We start from the raw sequence: 19,167 nt of genomic DNA on the forward strand, positions 1-19,167 counted from the left end.
GCGGCCAACTGCCCCGCGCGCCCCTTCCGGCGCCCCCGAGGGTCTCCGCGAGCTCCTTCCGCCTCTGGGCGCGTTCCCCTACCCCCTGCGGTGGGAACACTAGCACGCACTCCTCTCTCGGCTGCCTGCGTAGGGGCTGGACTCTACACACCCCTGCTCAACATAGCGCTTGCCCTTCCCGGGATGCCCAGGGGTGTCTCTGACCCCAGGCGTCTCCCTGTTCCTGGTACCATGTCCCTTGTGACCCAGGTACCACATGACCCCTTCCAGGACAACAGCTCATGGGAAGCCTGAGCAGCTTCTCTGGGCCTGGAGAAAAGGGCTTACTTAGCATGTGAATCAAGATCACCAGTGCGGAGTGAGTAGACCCCACCTGGCCAGGATACGGATTCAGGTGGTGTGGTGACTAGAAACCACAATAAGATATGCCCAAAATTGGGGGTGAACCCTGGGCAGGCAGCTGACTGCTGCACCCCCACTACACCTACCCTGCCAAGGACCCCTTCCAAAGAGTTGCATGCTTTATCTATGATATATATTACCTATAAACCTCCTATGACCATTTGACAGAGAAGTCTCCAGCCCATGGCCTGGACATGGTGCCAACTGAGACAGGTGAGAAGGGCTCCTTTGAGGACCAGAGGCCTGACCTGTGATTTCTTGGTTCACTTTCACAATCACCCTGCAGGGATGCTCCCCACCATCCTCCCCATGGTCACATAGCTGAGAAGTAGCAACGAAGGGATGCAAACCTGCAAAATTCTGCCTCCAGATTCCGTGGGCACCCAGACTCCATCCAACCAATCTCAAGGTTGTAGTTGGGAGGACCCCTCCCCAGGCTTTGTCCCAGCGAGGAGCCTCACATTTGACGTCTGCAGAAGGAGAGAGGGTCAAGTGGAACCCCAGGGTGGGGGCAGTAGGGAGGGAGGTGAGAGGATGGGGCTGATGTGAGGGCCCACCCTGCCCTTTGGTCTGGCCCAGGAGTGCCTGGGGCTGCCTGCTTTTCCACAAAGTAAAGCCAGAGGCCTTCATGGGCCCAGCTGGGTCCCTAAACCACCTCCCTGGAGACAGCAGGGCCAGAGAACTTTCCATGGCCCTCCAAGGGGCATTGTGTCAGATGGTTAGAGCTGGTGGGCCTTGGGGTCAAAGAGTCCTTCAGCTTTTAGAGTCACTCCCATGTTGTCATCTGTAAAATGGGCTAATATTTGGCTCCCTTCTGTGCTGTATGACCTCCCAGAGTTCCCTGACCTCTCTGAGCATTCATTTCCTCTGTTTGTAAGGTTTCAAGGAGGTGAGAGTGTCTACGGTGCCCAAACAGAGCAAGGCTCCCTGGCAGCTCACTGATTTTAATCTTAGGCCCTCTTTCACAGGTAGGGAAACTGAGGTCTGTAAGGCAGGGATTGGGCTGAGGCTGGGCAGGGCTGTCATGGTGGAAGCATGCAGGTACTCTCTGTGCTCCCTCGGACTCACTCCCGATGCCTTGTGGCAAGTGGGAAGCCATCCAGGCTCTGCCACTTTTTGGCTGAAGGGCCATTGCTGGTGACCTCACCTCTCCCAGCCCCTGCACAGTGGGTGTATTAATACCACAAGCTTCCCAGGGTTGGAGGGACATGAGGACTCTGTCAGCTGAGGGCTGGGTGTAGAGTAGGAGCTGCAGAGGTATGTGTAAGTTCCCATCTCACTCTCCAGGGCTTTCTTGGATCCTCACAAGCTGCTTCCAGGAGTCTGAAGGATTCTTCTGGCTCAAAGGCCTCTGGGCCTTTGCATGTGCTGTTCCCTCTGCCTCGGATACCAACCTGGCCAGAGACAAAAATAACACTGCCCACTGCAGACCTACTAAGTGTGTCTTGTTCGGTGCCAATGCCTGCTATACATGATTTAAACCACCCATTTTCCAGATTAGAAGTCCTAAATCCCTTGGGATTAGGGTTCTGCTCAAGGTGACTGGGCTGGCTAGGGGGGTGTGTCCACTCACCTACTACCAATCTTGTCTTCTCTTTGGCCTCTATTTAGCAGTGCCTCTTCCAGGAAGCTTTCCCCAACTCTCCAGGCCAGGCTTGGTCAACCCAGGACTCTGCAGCTCTGATCACACAACCTGGTGCCTCTCCTTTTACAGCAGGGATGTGTCTGATACACATTTGTGTCCCTGCCCAGGGTGGGCTCAGAGGAGGCTCAGAGGAGGGTAAGTGAAAGTCCCTCCCTAGAAAGGAGGGTTAGGGACTCAGGGCCAGGCAGGCAGGCAGGGCATGAAGGTCATGGCCTCACCTGGTGACATGGCTGGCCAGCCTGCCACAGTCAGGTACCAACTGGCAAGGGCTGTGTCCCTAGGCTCCAGGCTTCCCACTGGGGTGTTGAGCAGTGGCATCAGGCTGGGCAGGGAGTGAGGCTCAGTCCTCAGCAGAGATGCTGGAGGGTCCTGAGCTGCAGAGAACACACACACACACACAGACATGGCTTCCTGCCCCAGCACCAAGTGGCCCCTGGGAGATGTGGATGGACATCTGGTACCCGGCCACTTGCATCCAGTCCTTATGTTGTGACCACATGTGATCCATCAGAGACCCCTTTGCTTCTCAGTGTGTGTGCCAGCCTGGCCTGGGCAGCACTGGGCCTTTCACGACTCAGGCTGTGCTACTCCGAGGGAGGCTGTCCAGCCATAAGCCCCCACAGGACCCTCTGAGTGAACTTCTTCTCCCCTATACAGCGTCTCTTCTGGGACCGACCTTTCTGGATTGCTCCTGGTGCAGGACAGACAGACACCCTTCTCACAGTCAGGTCCCCTGGTAGGCAGGCAGATGATCTTGGCCCCAGCTCGCAGGTGGGAAAACCGTGGCTCAGAGAAGCACATGCTGTGCTCACAGCCTGGGGCTGATGGGCTCCACCTTTTCTGCCATGGTCTGTATTTCAGACTGGGTTCCCTTGAACCCCGCTGTGGCATGGGGGATGCCTTTGGGCAGCAGCAAGTAAGTAGAGCTCAGGGACTTGTGGCTCCAGGTGCTCTTTCTGTTTGAGAGGTGAGAGGGATGCGCCAGGTGGCTGTGTTGCCACGGGGAAGCATGTCTTCATGGGGCCCTCAGCAGAGCTCTGTGTGATGGAGGCTGAGGCCCCGAGGCTCAGAGGGAGCAGGTGGCTTCCAGGGCACAAGGGCAGCTATGACGAATCTGGGTGGGGCCCACAGCCTGGCTGTCCTGCTGCAGCTCAAGCAAGGCCTCCAGCCATCAGGTCTGCATCAGGGAGGGGACCCTGGGTGAGTCTTGGGGACACAGTAACCATCCAGCGGCTGCCCATGCTGGTGCCACTCAAGGCCCTTGTGAGTGCAGTCCCAAGTATGAGCAAGCTACCGCAGACTTATCACATGTGCAGTGATTGTCCAGTGACCTGCCTGTCACCACCAGGGACTCTGAGCTTGGGGAGCAAGACCGTATTCTCTGAGTCTCAGCTTTCTTGCCTATAACATGACAGAGATAGATTACATGGGTGGTTTTCAAACTGGGTTCCTTGGGGTTCCAGGGCTCCTGGGAAATACTGTAGGTGAAGGAAGGGCCAGAGCTGGAGGGGAGACACAGCCACTGATGAGTGACATTTGTCAGGTTTTCAGGGTGACTTAAAACTCTAGAAACACCATTAAACTCAGCTCTGCAGAGCTGGTGGCCTTGGTGAGGGCCCTGGGCTCCATCCTGAGAACACAGCGGAGACCTTTAAGCTCCTAACCTTGAGAGCTCCAGAACCTCCAGCCTTCCAGCCCGCTCCTCTCACTTTGGGGTCCATGTGTTTTCTGCCTGTTCTCTGATGTCTCCTCATCTAGGAGGCTGCCTGGTATGTGGGATGTGCTCAATAATTACACAACTGAAGAAGGCAGAGGCCAGCTGGCCAGAGGTGGCCTCTGCCCTGTGGCGTTCACAACCTAAAGGCAGATGCAGATGTGAAACACAAATACGGCAAAGGAACCAAGTGAATTCAGAGAGGGGTCCAGTGAGGGGAGCGAGGGGTATGGTGCTTACGGGGTGAAGACCCCACCAGAGCAGGCTTCCCAAGAGCTAAGGCCAGAGACGGTGTGATGCTGCCCAGAGCTGAGGTCAGATTTAGGCCGAGAGACCTGCCAATCCCGTGGCCCCGTGAAGTCTGGCCGCCTGCACCAGCCCTCCCTGCACCCCTACTCCTACCCCCCGCCCTGTGCCTACCCCGCCTGGGGCAGGCCTACTCCCTCCTGGCTTCAATTCTTCACAATTCTGTCTTGGTGCTCCTGTGCCTGGGGAGAAACTGGAGCTCACAGAGGGTCCCTCAGCAGCAATGCAAGCAGAACTCCCTGCTCTTGGTCATGGGAGGCCTGGCACTACCAGCACTGTTCCCTCCTGGATGGAAACCTGGAGAGGGAACTGCCGATGTCTGCCTCTGCTTCCTGGGCCCTGCAGCTGGCCGTGGCTGGTCCACACCCTCCTGCGTGGGGCAGTGTGTGCCAGCTGCTAGCTCTCTTCCTCTTTCCTGACAGCCCTGGCCCTGCTTCCCAGGTGTATGCTAACCCACCCCCACCAGCACATGACCAGCCTTGTCCCTGAGTCCTCACCATAACCAGGGAAACTGGCACTGTCCTCTCCAGAGGAGGAAACTGCCTGGGCCCGTGTGACCCAACTCTGGGCTCTGAACTGGTGTCGACATGGTCTGGCGCACTGGCTCTGGCCACTGGAGTCCCATTGTGACCCCTAAGCTCCCAGACAAGTGGCTGCTGCTTCCCAAGGACCCTGCTGCTGCTGGCAGCATCTTGGCTTCCGCCTGCCCACTGTCACCAGGACAGACCCATCTTCTGTCTTCTGCATCTGCCTTTCTCTCCACTCTGGGCCTATTCCAATCACCCTCCTCCCTATGCAGCCTGAAGGCTGACTGACACCAGCAGCAATAACTTTTGTCCAGCCAGTTGGCCAAGGCTCTAGGTCAGGGGAGTCTTTCCTTCCTCAAACGTTTGCCAAGCACCCAGTCTGGTCAGGGCAGTAGGTGGGGGGCAGGTGCTGTGTTAATTTCTTCGTTCACTAAGCACAGAGAAACTCTAGTGGAGGTTGTGAAGGAAGGGAGGAAGGAAGGATGGAGGGAAGGAGAGAGAACGGGGGTGGGGGAGAAGAGAAAGAGGGAGCCCTTGGGTCGGCTGAGTCTCCCAGACCTTGCAGTCCGAGAGTAGACTTGGGCTTGATCCTCTGACCAGCCAGGTGGCTGAGGGAAAACTTGATTGGCCCCTTGAGCCTCCGTGTCTTCCTCTGTCAGTGGGGCTGGTAACAGTTCTGACCTCAGAGGCTGTTTGCAGGCGTCAAAGGAAGGCTTGTGTATTCATCCTGGGGGACCCAGCACACTGCAGGCTGTCAAGTTCCCCAAGTGGGCGTGGAAAGTCATGCTAGTCCTGAGGCATGACTAGCACCTCCCAGATGGACAAGGGGGTGCTGGGGGAGGGAATGAACAGGGCACCACAGGCAAAGGGAGTGGCATGGGCAGAGGCTGGGGCACTGGTTGAGGGAAGGAAGGGATGCAGGATGCGAGGCTTTGGGCCACAGAGGGAGGTCAAAGTGGAACGTCACCACATGGACCACAGTGGGCTCCACTCCTGGAGCTCCCTTCCCAGCTGGGTGACGCAGGGCAGGCTACTTCTCTCAGGGCCCCAGCTTCCTCACCCGTGAGATAGAGCATCTTAGTATGGCTCTGCCGTGCCAAGGAGCTCGGTGGTGGGTGTAAATGTCCAGCCCAGCGCCAGGCACCGCTCAGTGAGTGCCACTGCCAGTTTTCTGCCTTAGCAGAGGCACTTCTCCCTGTGATGCTTCCTCCTCTCCCGGGCCCACACCCTGGTCCCGGTAAGGACCCTCCACCGAGCCTGTGCACCTCACCAAACCCTCACACCTGTTTTCCTTTTGCCTCCCTAGGGTGTGACAAGCCTCTTGACAGCAAGTGCCACCTCTGTATCTCCTCTCCTGAACCTAGCAGGTGAACATCCAGGACCTGAGCTGATTGGAGGAGGGAGCAACTGCGGTCAGTTTGAGCAGGAGGGCCTGGAACCCAGAAGGAGAAGGAAGAGGAGGAAGAGGCCATTCTGGATGGGGGCCTCGGAGGCATGGCATGGAAAGGTCAGGTCTGGGTGAACAGGGTGGGTGGAGTGGAGGGGAGCTGGGGTGACAAGCAGACAGGGGAGCAGTGGAGGTTTAATAGCAGGACAGGGGCCCCAAAGACCAGGCAGCTTTCATATTTGGACAGACCATGTGCTCGTTTAACCACGGCACTCTGCTGCCCAGGGCCTCTGTTCCCTACTCGCAACGTGGGTGCAGGAGAGCCATCTTGCCCAGGGGGTGAGGATATGGGAGAAACCACAGCAAAGGCTAGTTCTCGGCACTCACCTCTCCCAATCGCACTCTCTGTTCCTGGTTTAGCATGTCAAGGTGAGGGGCAGGAACCATGCTCCCTCTTTGACCTGGGCCCACTAAGCACCAGGTCCAGTGCACAGTAGGACCATGGAGTCAGTTCCCAAGCCAGGTTCCCAAGTCTCCCCCAGCTCTAAGGAGCTGGCTTATGGAGTCCTTCATACATTTGCCAAATTTTTACTGAGCTCCCACTGTGTGTCAGCTCTTGGGGGAAATAAAAGGCACACAGGGTCCTTAAATGTATAAGGTTTATCATCTAGTTTCTGGCTTTGTTTTTTTGCAGGGGAGGTAATTAGGTTTCTTTTTTATAATTTTTTTAATGGAGATACTGGAGATTGAACCCAGGACCTCGTGCATGCTAAGCACATGCTCTACCACTGAGCTATACCCTGCCCTCCCAGCATCTAGTTTTTCCCCACTCTTTCCCTGTATTAAGCCTGGGCTCCCAGATGCTGGGTGGGAGGCTGGCTCTATTCCAGGCTATACATCTCCAGTACCTTTTCTCTCTCCTCTCATAGAAAACTGCTTTTTTTTTTTTTAACTGATTGCTATTAGAATGGAGAAAAATTCCATCACCAGCTTAAATGATCTGAAGCTATACCCTCCTCTTTGCCTGCACTGCCACCCGTGGTCCAAACCACCATCACCTCTTTGCCCCGGTGGCTGCAATGGCCCTGCTCCCCTCTCATCCTCTACCTACCTCATCCTCCATCCTCCAACCAGAGTCCTCTCCTTACACACGCGCGTCTCGCTCTGTGGCTGCTTGCTGTTCATCCGCCGAAGGCCACTCACCCCACGGAGAAGAAAAGCCACATGTCTCTGGTTCCTATAAGGCTGTCTGTCACCCACCCTCCTCGCTCACTCTAAACTGTCTTACTCCATTCTGGCCACCCGGACGGTCCCATGGTTTCTGCCCGTGCTGCTTCCCCTGTTTGAAGCATTCCCCTTCCTCCCTCGGGCTGCTCCTTCCCGGGGTCCAGGTCCCAGCGTAGACTGTGGAGCACCAGTCGGGCCCTGCCCCTGGCTGACTGCGTGACCTTGGGCAAACCCTGGGCCTCCTCTGTGCTTCTGTGAAATGGAGCTGTCACGGTGCGTGTTAGCTGTTATTAATTTCTTCTGTTCCCTCAGGGAGGCTCCCGACCTCCTGATGAGAAGTAGGTCCGCACAGCCACTCCCGTCACCCGGTTTTCCTTTCGCCCTTAGCAGCGCTTAGCAGTGCCTGGCTGCTCACACATCTCATGTTCACTGTGAACCTACTGTGTGCCAGGCACTGCTTCCAAGCGCCACCGCACTGGACGCCAGTGAGGGCACGGCCTCCGCGCGCGGGCCCCGCTCTCCCCGCTCTCCCGGCCTCCCGCGCCGCCGGCGGCGCACAGTAGGCGCTTCGCCAGGCGCCGCACCGCCGCCCGCCCCTCCCCCGCTCCAGGAAGTGCGGGGGCTCCGGCGCCCGGCGGCCGCGATGCATTCTGGGCCAGCAGCAGCACCAGATCCAAGATGGCGGCCAGCAGGAGGCTGATGAAGGTAAAAGCCATTCTCCGGCGCCGGCGGGCGGGTGGGGGGCGGCGACGGGCCGGGGCCCCGCGGCCGCCCCGGCCCCTCGGGCGCCGCCGCCGCCGCCGCCCCCCGCCCCGTGCGGCCCCGCCGCCACGGGCCGCGCGCGCTGAGGGAGCTAACGGGGCCGCCTAGGCCGCAGCCCCGACGGGAGCGCCAGGCCGCGCCGGCCCCCGGCCCCCGCCGGCCCCGTCCAGCCGCCCCGCCCGGTCCGCGGGCTCGCTCCGCGCGGTGGCGGCCCCCGGGCCGGGGCGGCGGCGGGCAGCGGCGACAGGCCCACCGGCGCCGGCGGGAGGCCCGAGCTCCGGAGCGCGGCCGGAGCGAGCCCGCGCCGCGGAGCCGCCCCGCCCTGGGCCGCAGCGCTCGGGGCTGGGAGCCGGCCGGGCGGGCCGCGCGGGGCGGGGGGCTCGCGGGGAGGCGGCCGCGGGGCCAAAGTTAGGCCGGTCTGTGGCAGGCACTCTAGGTTGCGCCGGGTGCTAGCAGACTGTCGCCTGTGACTGCGGAGTCACACAGCGGCAAGTCCTGCCCCGGGAGGCGGGAGGGCGGGGGTCGGCCGGCCGCGGCGCGGGCCTCCTGCCCAGCTCCTTCCCTGCGCGCTTCTCGTTCTCCGTGCTCCTTCCCCTGATAGAGCAAAGTGCCACTGGCCTGGCCGGGCCGAGGGGGTTGGAGTCAAAACCGGCCAAAGTTTATAAAAATAACTTGGTACTTTGTATCTTGAATGCAGCAGGGTCCGTGTTGCTAATTGGCTCCTCGGGTGAGGAGCACGGATGCCACCCGGGCCTAGTTCTTTCTCGAGTGTGTTTGCCAGCGTCCCGCGGAGCCGAACTCGCCTAGGGTTGCGAGCCGGCTGCCCGGCCGGAGGTGCTGCCGGGCTGCATCGGCCGGAAATAAAAAGGGCCAAGGAGCTGGTTTCCTGAGGGGAGATAAAGGGCTGGGGTTCCTCCTGGGCAGAGCGGTGCTCCCGTAGAACCAGACATTGAACTTGGAGTCACAGCCCCTGGGCCCTCCCTCCCTGGGAACGTTTCCTTTCTTTTGTTCGCTAAGGGCTGGAACGACATTGAACTACATAAAACTGGATTGGAAGTGGGCACAAAAGAACCGTCAGCAGACTCCAGACTTCTCTGTTGGTGACACCATCATTCACACAGTCATCTGGATAAGAGGACTGTTATTCGCTTATTTCCTTTCTCTGCTCCCCAAGTCATCCAGGAAGCCGTTCGGATTTTAATCGAAAGATGTCTGGATGTACCTTCCTCTCATCTTCCTGAAATTTCTTGAATCTATACCTTCATCTCTCGGGTGCCTTTCAGAGTTCTCGCCTTCTCTGACTTGCCTTCAGAGCCTCCACAGTTCTTTTTCTAAAGCAAATTTTAATCCATTCACTCTCCTATCAAAATCCTCTGTGCTTTTATTGTCCTCAGAAGTTAATCCTAACTTCTTGGCATGCCAGACCCTTAGGCTGCTTGAAAGTAATCTGTTCAGTCACACCTCCTGCTCCGTGGTTCCCTACCACCCTTGCACCTAGTCACAGTAGCTGCCTTTTTCCTTAGCTTTTACTTTGTGCAGCTCTGTCCTTCACATTCTTTTTTTTTCTAAACTTTTTTTATTGAGTTATAGTTATTTTACAATGTTGTGTCATGTCCTTCACATTCTTGATCGTGCTTAATCTTCCCTGTGAAGCAGACCCTGTTATTCGCAGTTTGTAGGTGAGAAGGTGGAATGCAAGGCTTGCCCTAGTTTTCCAAGCTAGGGGAGAGTGTGCTATGATCGACTAGTTCTGACTCCAAAGCCCCCTGCCCTCACTGCCCTTACCTGACCACGTGCCCTGAGGTCTCCTTTGCACCTGCTGTTTGTTCTACCTGAGAAAGGCTGCCTTCCCCTCGACTTCCCCCCTTGCAGGGAATTCCTGTGTTCAGCTCTAAGGCCAGCTACTCTGTGAGGCCTCCCGTCCCCTCCCCCTTCAGAATGAGTTGTTTCCTCCTTTGTGTGACCACAGCACTTTCTTTACGTTTCTGTTTGAACACTTGTCACAATTGGATGTGTGTTAGACTTGTCTTTCCTACTAGGTTCCTAAAGCGCAGGGATCTTGACCTAATTCATTCTAGTATCCCTTAGTCTAGCCCAGTTGACCCAGTTTGGGGCTCCCAAGCTCGCAGGGGTCTGAGATGGGTGTTACTATGGTTTTTTTAAATTATTTTTTTGTTTGTTTTAAAAGAATTGTAATTCAGAAAAAATATGTAACATTGAGTACTTAAGCACTAGATCATTTGCTTAAGTTTTTTCCTATCTTTTCAATAACTCTTAAAGTTAGTGCATCATCATCTTTATTTTACAAATGAGAAGGGTGTGAGACTTAGGTTAAGAGTGTTACTTAAGGTGGAGCAGCAGCCCATCCCGGGGAGAGGTGACATGCTACATCTCCCTGGCTCCAAATCCCAAGTTCCGTGCTCCTTGTCACACTGCCTCCTTTCTCCTTACAAAGATGCATGGAGGAGTATGTTGTTTCTTGAATTGTGGATGAAAGTTTTTCAGTTCAGTAGGAATGCTGGTTACAAGAGGCTGATCATTGGCTCTGAGAGTCGGGTTAAGTTATATTAAAAAAAAAAAATTATCCATGCAGGTTGGTGGGTACATGGGGTGGATACTAGAAAAGATTTTAAATGATGAAAAGTAAACATGTTGACAGTGACGCTGAAAATTCTTAAAGAACTTTAGATTTCCTCAGAAACTACTTTCTGACTTAGACTTGGAATCAAAGATTTCTTTGTAACAATGGACTGTCTGCAGATAGTGTAAGATACATTATTAAAAGTGGAGTGATTTGCATATATCTGGCTGAGAAGTTATTTTAGGCAAAGTGAGTATGATCAAGTCTTTAAAAAGCATTTACCAAAAGAATTAGCCTTTTTGAAAACCCTTTTTAGGAATTACAGTGTTAACAAAACATTAACTACATTTTAATTTGCAAACAGCTAATTCAGCATTGATGGCAACAACCAGATTGTAACCATTGCTTCAGTCAGGAGGGGAAATAGTTACAAAAGTGAAACCTATAGGTGTGGCTGAGGGAAATTGGTTGCAGTCTGATCATTTCTTTTTAGCGTCTGGATTGCATTCATCCCCTCTAAGGGCCTTCCAGCTGGGTGTCTTCCCGGAAGGGCTTTTCACAGTGGGGAAACCTGTGGGTTTAAATGAGGGGTGACTTTTTATTAGTTGTTATGGTACAACTATTGAGATAAGGAATTGAGATTTGTGGCAACCTTTTAATGCTGTTCAAATAACATTTACTCAGAGCTCCATACTGATGTATTTTCAGTCCATAGTCACGTGTGGGTGAGTAGGAGGGGTTTCCAAATGACAGTTCATTCCTTGGAATTCATCATACTAAGCAGTGAACTAGTTGCTGTTGAGCCCAAGTTTAGTATCTGTGGTTGGGTAATTAACACAGAGGAGTGGTGCGTGCAGGTGGTAGGTGTGTTATGTGTCGGGGTTTTTACAAATGGTGTCGTGCCAGTGTAAGCGTTCTGAATCCACTGGGTTTTTGGGAATCGAGGAAAGCAGTGCATTTTTTTACCCAAAATTCATGCATCCTAGGAAGTTGGGACTGGTTTAGCCTGCCTTAATGATGTTCTTTGTAAATGTTTCTCTATTAAGAGGTAATTGGGACAGGCCCTGGGAAAGAGTGTCCTCGTTATTGCAACATTGGGACCTTTTCTTGAGGTGTCCACCAGGACAGAAACATTTGTCTCAGGGTACTGGGACCTTTTTGCTCTTGTTACAACTCTGAGTTAAGAGACTGTTGATTTAGTGTTTTATTATGCCAGGTCACTTGAAACTATTCTCACTGTGTTAGAAAGTATCACTAAATGCTCAGGGGCTGTTTCTATTTTCTTTGCTGCAGCAGTAAGTTAGGATTTAAAGCTTCGAGAACCAGGAAGACATCCCTCCTGAGCCTAAACTCTGTATCTACCTGCCTGGAGAGTTTCCTTTGAATGGCGCTTGGACCTGCAGGCCCCTGGGTCTAAACCCTGCCCATGCCCCTACTTCTATCTTGCCTCCCTTAGTTAATGGACCACTTGTCTACTGCATCGCCAAGGAAAAACCTGGGGGAGCCTGCCATGCCCCTTCCCCCCATATCTAGCCACTTGCCAGATTCTGCTGAACTAGGCCTTTATCTCTGTTCTCTGCCCGTCTTTTTTCTGCATCCCCACCGCCGCTCCAGAGTTCGGGCCATCCCATTTGTGGCGGACACCTGCATCACATCGCTCAGTGGTTTCTTTGTACTCCACACCAGTTAGCTTCCTCAGGCCCACGTGGTTCCCACCCAGCAGTGCGTCGAGGAGACGTGCACGTGCCGAGGCCCTGCACTCAGAAACTGGAACCTAATTCAGGAGGGCGGGACTCTACTGAAAAAGTCACATCCCTTAGCATGCTCCTTCCTGGTCCGGTCTCGCCAGGCTTGTCTCCTCTGACTCACCCATGGAATCCGCTAGACACGCATGCTTTGCACACCCAGGTCTCTGATGGGTGCCCAATCTCACCTCCTCTCTGCACCAGAGCTGCTCCTTGTCCTTTAGACTCAGCCCAAGGGGTGCCTCTCCTGGGCACTGCTCTCAAGTTGCTTAGTGAGGGAGGAGAGGTCCTGGGCTGTCTGCGTGTGCCAGTTGATGGACGGAGAGCAGGCAGGTAGACCCTCTGTGGGGAGGAGGCGGCTGGGCTTGGCCTGGGCCTCCCTCTGCTGTGTGTGGGGTGCTGGGAGTTGGCCAGTGAGCTGGAGGCGCTCTCATCCTTCAGGATGGACGTGGGAACCCCCAGTGCAGTCGCCTGCTTCTGACCTTGCGCCATCCCCTCCTTGGGTTTTAGCTAGGCCAGCCCCTGAGGTGCTTTCCAGAAGCACTGGGGGACTGGTCTGGTTTTACCCTTGATTGGCCTGCCCCGCGCTGGCCCTCCAGAGCTACGAGTCCTCCCTCCCTCTGCCCAGTCAGTGCCTGGCAGGGCTACCTCTCCGTGAAGGGGCGCCAGGGAGGGCGATGCTGATGGCTTTGGGGATAGCTGGCAGAGGAATGCTGTGCCTTTCAGGTGAGGGTTCAGCATAGCCGCAGGGGCAGCGTTCTGGAGGGGCTGCTTGCTTGTGAGGGCTTTGCTGGCGTATGTCACTTGCCCAGCCTCATCCTGTCTGTCTTGAGCATTTCGATGAACCTAGCCCTGCCCCCAGTAAAAAGGGGGCGAGAAGAGTCTTCCTATTTAGGGCAGAGGTCCTGAGAGGGAGAACACTGAATAGTGGTTAAGAGTTCAGGTTCCGGAGGTTGCATCCTGGGCCTGCCACGTCTTAGCTGAGTGAACCCAGGCAAGCCGCCTAACCTCTCTGTGCATTAATCACTTCACCTGTGTGAAGATTCAGTGAATTAATACACAGCAAGCACTTAGATGAGTGTTTGGCGTATACCAAGTGTGAGATCCCTGTGGATGTCACCGCCGGGAGGCGGAGAGCAGCTGGTGGGTCGGGAGGGTTTGGGTTTGGAGGCGGATGGGCACTGGGGTGCAGAGGTGGGTTGGGGTCCGGTCTGGGCAGGCCTGCCTGGACATGACAGCCACTGGGCTGGCCCTCTCGCCCGCAGCGCTCTCCTGCCTCTTGAAGTAACCTGTTCCTTAGGGTTAGAGAGAGGTTTACTGAGACAGCTACGTGAATACGTCTTTGTTTAAAGATGTTTACTTTTTCCAGCAAAATTGGAAAGCTCTTGAATTCAAAATTTGTTTCTGAGAATCTCACCATGCGTATTTTATCTTCCTGCCCTGAATGTGTGCGCAGGGCAGTGGTGCTCACTGTGTCCCAAGAGGAGCCCGGTACAGAGCTGGGAGGAGGGTGGGGTTTGAAGGAGCCCCTCGCAGCAATAATACTGCAGCCTTTTGTCTTCTCTTTCAGCCTTGAAGCAGAAGTTAAGGAAGGCTGCTTGTGGTGGCTGCCCCGCTCCTCCCGGCCCTCGCCCCAGTGTCTCGTGGTCCAGAGTGGCAGGGCCCCTGCCAAGGGGAGAGGCCCAGGCTCAGCGACCACCCACAGGTGGGGCGAGCCAGATTGCTCCTTGCCCAGTCTCCCTGCTCTCAGGGTGTTGCTCCTGCTTTCACGGGGCTGCTTTTGGTTTTTCAGGAGGGGCAGGGTGGAGAGTTGGAGATTTCATCTCGGGTTAGGTGATGTTTGGTGTTTAGTGCTGTTTTTAGTGGTTCCAGGTCTGTGTTGGTTGTAGTTTCTGGTACTTTGTTATCTTGTCAAGATTTTGCTTCTGCATTTTACAAGCAGGTTTGGCAGAGGGGTGAAGTGCTGTTGGACAGCCCCAACTCTGGGGGGCACGTTTGCAGCCAAAGCAGTGACTGGCATCAAATCCAGTGCCTGTGATGGTGCTCCGTCCCTGAGAAGGAACGCTGCCCACACTGTCACAAGTGGGGGCAGCAGGCGCAGCTCACAAGTGGAACAGCCCCTGAGCCCTTCCTGGATAGTTTGTAGACGTCTCCTTCCCACCAGTGTACCACTTGTCAGGAACCTGGGCTCAGAGAAGCGGACCTTACGGAAGGACCAGCACCCGCGTCCGCATCCTCTTCCTGGGGCACTGAACTCTGCAGGCCGTGGTGTAGGTCAGACTGCCAGGCACACCATGTTCAGATGGAAACAGACACGCATCCTGGAGCCAGGCGGCCAGCCAGGAGCCGACTGTGGAGACGGCAGGAGGGCCCAACTCCGCGGGGGCCCGGAGTGGGTGGGCAGTGCAGTCCCTGAAGCCTGTGCCGAGAATTCTCCTAGGGTGACCTGGGGACTGGACCCCTGCCCTGGAACAGCATGCTGTGGTCAAGTTATCAGGGACCTGGGTTCAGATCTTGATCTCACCGTGGACTTGTCTGTGTCCTCGCCTTGAGCCTCTGTGTCCTGATTTCTCCAAAGGGCTGGGAGCCTACCACACTGAGTTAGGGTCGTAGCCAGGTGTAGTGGTCTAGTGTGACTTGGGATGAGGTCACTGACATACCATTGGCTCCTGGGAGGGGGACGTGTGGGGCTGAGTAGTAACTGAAGTAGGAGAATCGTGTTCTGGGCTCTGTGTTTAGATTTACAGTGTGGTGAGTGGCATTAAAGTCATGATATAGTGTCATTGCCGCCAGCTGCTGTGTGCAAGCTTACAAAGTGCATTTCTGTCACAGTTCGTCACTTTGATACAGTCACGAGCAGGAAGTGGCTCTTTCAAATCACTAATGTCCTACCAGTTGTGTAACTGGTGTTTGAGTGATTCTGTACTTTCCCTCAGACTTCGGGCTCCATCTGCCAGGTTTCGTTTTGCCCAAGCAGGAGGAGCCTAGACCCTGACTGCTGGGCTGTGCCGGCCCAGGCAAAGACTGTGCACTTCTGCCCTTGCAGTCTTGAGAAGTGCTGTTCCAAGCCTGCCACACCCTCCACAGGTCCTGGTGGAGACTGGAGGCCCTGCCCGGGTCCGGGTCCGGGTCCAGGTCCTGGTCAGTGGGAGCCTGCCCTGCCCTGACGCACTGCTCCGCGTGGCTGAGGTCTTCACGGAGAGCAGTCAGCTTGGCTCTCGTCCTGGCCTCGCCCTGTCCCCGGTCGGTCTGTGACTTGGGCCTATCCCAACCTCTTTTCAGCCTTACATCTGTGAAGTAAAGCTGACCTGCCTGACATGCCCTCCTCGGGATGCGAGGCTCCAGTCAGGTCCCCCGTGAGCGTGGAGCATTGTTTCTCACCCCGCCTCCCCCCACCCAGGCTCTGGCCTCTGCTCTTGGTCTTGCAGAAAGGCACGCCCCTTCCCTGGCATCCCTCCTTTTGGTTCTTTGCTGGGATTCTGACAATGACGATGCCCTCCAGAGGGGAGTGTGATATGCCCCTGGCAAGCCCCCCTCTTGTGTTTCTTTTCTTTTTCTCTTTTATTTGAGATATAAAGGTTCAGATATTTCTGAAAGCTTTGTGCTAACAACCATAAACATATTCATTTCTCGCTGAAGACCCCATGAGTTCTGGTCATAGGGTGTAAACGCCATGGCCGCGTCATATCTGTGGAAAACACTGGTGCCCTGGCACCCCTAGATTTTAAGAAACATGGCGATACAATTATGGAAGGGGCTGAAACTGACATCGTTGAGTACCTGCTAGGGGTGCCAGCTGTTAGGCCCTCTACAGGGTACCTTGTAAGGCTCAGCAGGGCCCTGTGAAGTAGGTTTTCTACCATTTTCAGGTAAGATGGAGACTTGGAGCTTCAGGTGTGAAGAGTGGGGCTGGAGTTGAGCCCAGGCCTGTCTGACTCCAGAAGCCTCTGCTCTTTCTAGTCCACTGATGATTTGTTGAAACAGCCACATGCCAAAATATATTTCTACAGATAATGTATAAAATAAATGTTGAAGAGAATGGTTGGGGATTGGAGTATTCTGCTTTTATTGCCCGTAGGATGCTTCAGAATAGACAGCAGTAAAATAAACAAGATAAGTCACAGAAAGCACTCACTTTTCAAGAAAAAGTTCTATGTTTCTGTTAGTGTGGACTTGTGATCTGAGGGGTTCCTTGCACTGTTTCTGTGTGCCTGGCTCAGTGGGAGGCCTTCGCTCTGTCAGGAGCTTATCTCCAGCCATGGAAGTGATGCTGAACTAGTCAGGGCCTCAGTGTCTTCCTCAAGGAGGATCAGGCTGGCTGAGCCTCATGGCTCTCAAGCAGGAGTGCCCCCTCCGTCACCTGGGACCCCGCTCAGGTGCCCCTCGCCATCTGGACATTCTCTGTTCAGGGTCTGGGGTGGGCCTAGTTAGGAGTCAGTCCCTCCGGGCCAGGGCCCACACCCTGGTTGAGTCCCCAAAGTTAGTAACCACCTATGCCAGCCTCCGGTTCCTCTGCTTCCCTAAGCCTTTCTGTGTCCACGTGTGACTCCCCGCTCCCAGCGGATGTGGATGCCTGCCCATTCTCCCTGCCTTCTCCCCTCCTTCAGGGCTCTGTCACTGCCTCTCTCCCCGAAGCCCTTGCCCTCTGCTGCTGGCCCTGCAGGTCCCTGGAGCAGCTCTGCTGCCCTCACCCGGCCGCGACAGCCTGGGAGACAGCATTCAGCTTTACTTTCCCTAGTTCTTTAGGGGCATGATACGCCTTTTTCCATTTAGTGAGTAGGAAATTACAGGGTGATACACACTGTACCAGCACCCCCTCCCTTGACACTTGCCGTCGGCAGCATTGATTCAATACAAAGCAGTGTGACTTGGACAGCAGGCGTTTCCTCTGTACGTCTGGCTGGGTTTCCTCAAGGGGACATGGGCTCTAGCTAATAGGAGTCATGGCTCCTGGGGGGCCTCAGGCAAGCCGTGTGCGAAGGTTACCCAGGGAGACTGTGGACCGTGGATTTCAAGGGCCCGTCATAGACTTCAGCAAGAGAAAAGAGAGACTTTACTAAATTCTTTTCCCAAACTTGGATGTGTCTACTCTGTTGTGTGATGGAGAGCCCGGTGTGCATAACTGCGTCCTGCGCCTGGGCTCCTCTCGGGCCAGCAAGGCTCCTTCAGGGGACTATCCCTTGGCCAGTGCCCACGGAGCTGCCAGGCAGCAGTCCACTTCTGCCCCACACCAGCTGTGGCCTGGAGCGGGCGGCGGGATGGGCAGTGCACTGGCTCCCAGGCTCCCACCACCTGCGTGGTCTACCCCTTGGCTCTGCTCTCCCTGGCTCTTCCCTGGGTCAGTCAGCGTTGTGCCGTCCAACCGAAGCTGCTGACCCGATGGCCCCTTGCTCTGAGCAGGGCTGAAACGGGCCATGGTGGGACGTATTTGGTAAGCCCCTGTTGTCTTAGCTTTGGTCTTTCTGTCTCTGTTCTGGAGCTGGGCCCCTCGGACAGCTTTCCTCTGTTGAATCCTCCATCACCCTTCTGAGACACTTGCCATCCACTCAGAGTTGGCGCTACTTCCTTGACATTCCTTCCCCGTTCTTTATCCTCAGTTGTGGGGTGCAGTTTCGCTGGAGGGTTTGCCAGGCCTTTAGGTGAACCTGTCTCTTCTCTGAATGACTTGAATCTGTCTTCTTCAGCTTGTTCTCAATGGAGGCGTGATTGGCATTTTGGGCTGAACAGTTCTTGTCTGCAGGATTGTCTTGTGCAACGCGGGACTTTCAGCATCCTGGCTCCCGAGAGTGGTTCTCAGCACTGGGGCTCTAGAGGACATTGGGAAGTCGGGTGGGGTGGTGTCACAAGGCCTGGCATCTAATGGGCAGGGCTCTGCTCGCTTAAGTCCACAGTCGTGCTGGATGCCTTGTTGAGAAACTCCCGGGGGCTGCCCAGCATTCCCTGGAGATTATAGGGCTGGCTGGTTTTGTTTGTTTGTCTTGGTTCCTCTCACTTCTGCCTTATCCCCACTTCCTGTTGGTTAGAATTATGCAAAGGAGCTTGTCTCTCTGTCTTTGGTGAGCTTAACTTGACAGCAAGATGAGTTGAGTCTCCTGTTTCTAGAGCCTCCCTGCTGTCCCATTGTCAGTGTCGCCTGTGGGCTTGTGGCGTCCTCCCACCATGTAGCTCCCACATTTGCTCATGTGTCTCTCGATGTCAGAGCTGACCGGTGCCCTCCCTTCCTCCCTGCAGCCTGCAGGCCCACTTGGTCCTCCCTTGAAGTTTCTTGAGCAAGTTTCAATTTTTCACAGCCATCCTACAGCTGAGTCCCATCTTGCTATATTTTTGTAATTTCTTTTGGAATTTATCTTCTTGTGTTTATTATCCACACCTCACGTTGTTAGCTTGTGGATTTCTGAAGCCATAAGGTATATTTATAGGTTATTTTGAAGTTTATTTCATTCCATGAATATTGAATCTATTCTCCTCTGTTTCTTCTTTTGACTGTCTAATTTCAAAATTCTGTCTGGAATTTTTTTTCCTGTCTGTGCTTGGTTTAAAACATTTCTCATAGCTTGGTAGGACTCAGCCCTTGGGGACGTGGTATCTTCTGTTTCTAGCCCAGAATCTTAAGAGCCAAGGACCAGAAGATCAAAACATATGGGGAACCCTTTTCATCCCAGAGCCTTTTCCCTCTCCAAGTCCCAGTTTCCCATCTGCTTACTAACGCTGTCACTAAGCAAGTGTTTGAGCTTGACGTGGGCTGCTGGGATTCCTGATCCCTGCCCTCACACCTGCTTCTCAGTGCTTATGTCCTGTTTGGTGAGTGGACTGGAGTGGGCATGTGGGTGTGCGAGTTATTTCTCCCCCATCCTGAGTCTGCCTGGGCTTC

General features: G+C 54.9%; 1 protein-coding gene across 2 annotated transcripts in view; it reads left to right on the top strand.

The window, feature by feature from the left end:
* The first annotated feature begins 7,797 nt into the window (after positions 1–7,797).
* UBE2L3 (ubiquitin conjugating enzyme E2 L3) overlaps positions 7,798–19,167 on the top strand; it is a 34,327-nt gene continuing 22,957 nt past the window's right edge. The window contains exon 1 of one of the 2 annotated variants that reach the window (XM_072953529.1): positions 7,798–7,913. In XM_072953529.1, coding sequence (XP_072809630.1) covers positions 7,887–7,913 — 27 coding nt within the window. In that variant the 5' untranslated portion in view covers positions 7,798–7,886. Of the gene's footprint in view, positions 7,914–13,864; positions 14,002–19,167 lie in introns of those variants that run through there. The other variant, XM_031674695.2, reaches the window with a different exon arrangement.

This window comes from Vicugna pacos, chromosome 32 (assembly GCF_048564905.1).
Source record: "Vicugna pacos chromosome 32, VicPac4, whole genome shotgun sequence".
In the NCBI taxonomy this organism is placed as follows: Eukaryota; Metazoa; Chordata; class Mammalia; order Artiodactyla; family Camelidae; genus Vicugna; species Vicugna pacos.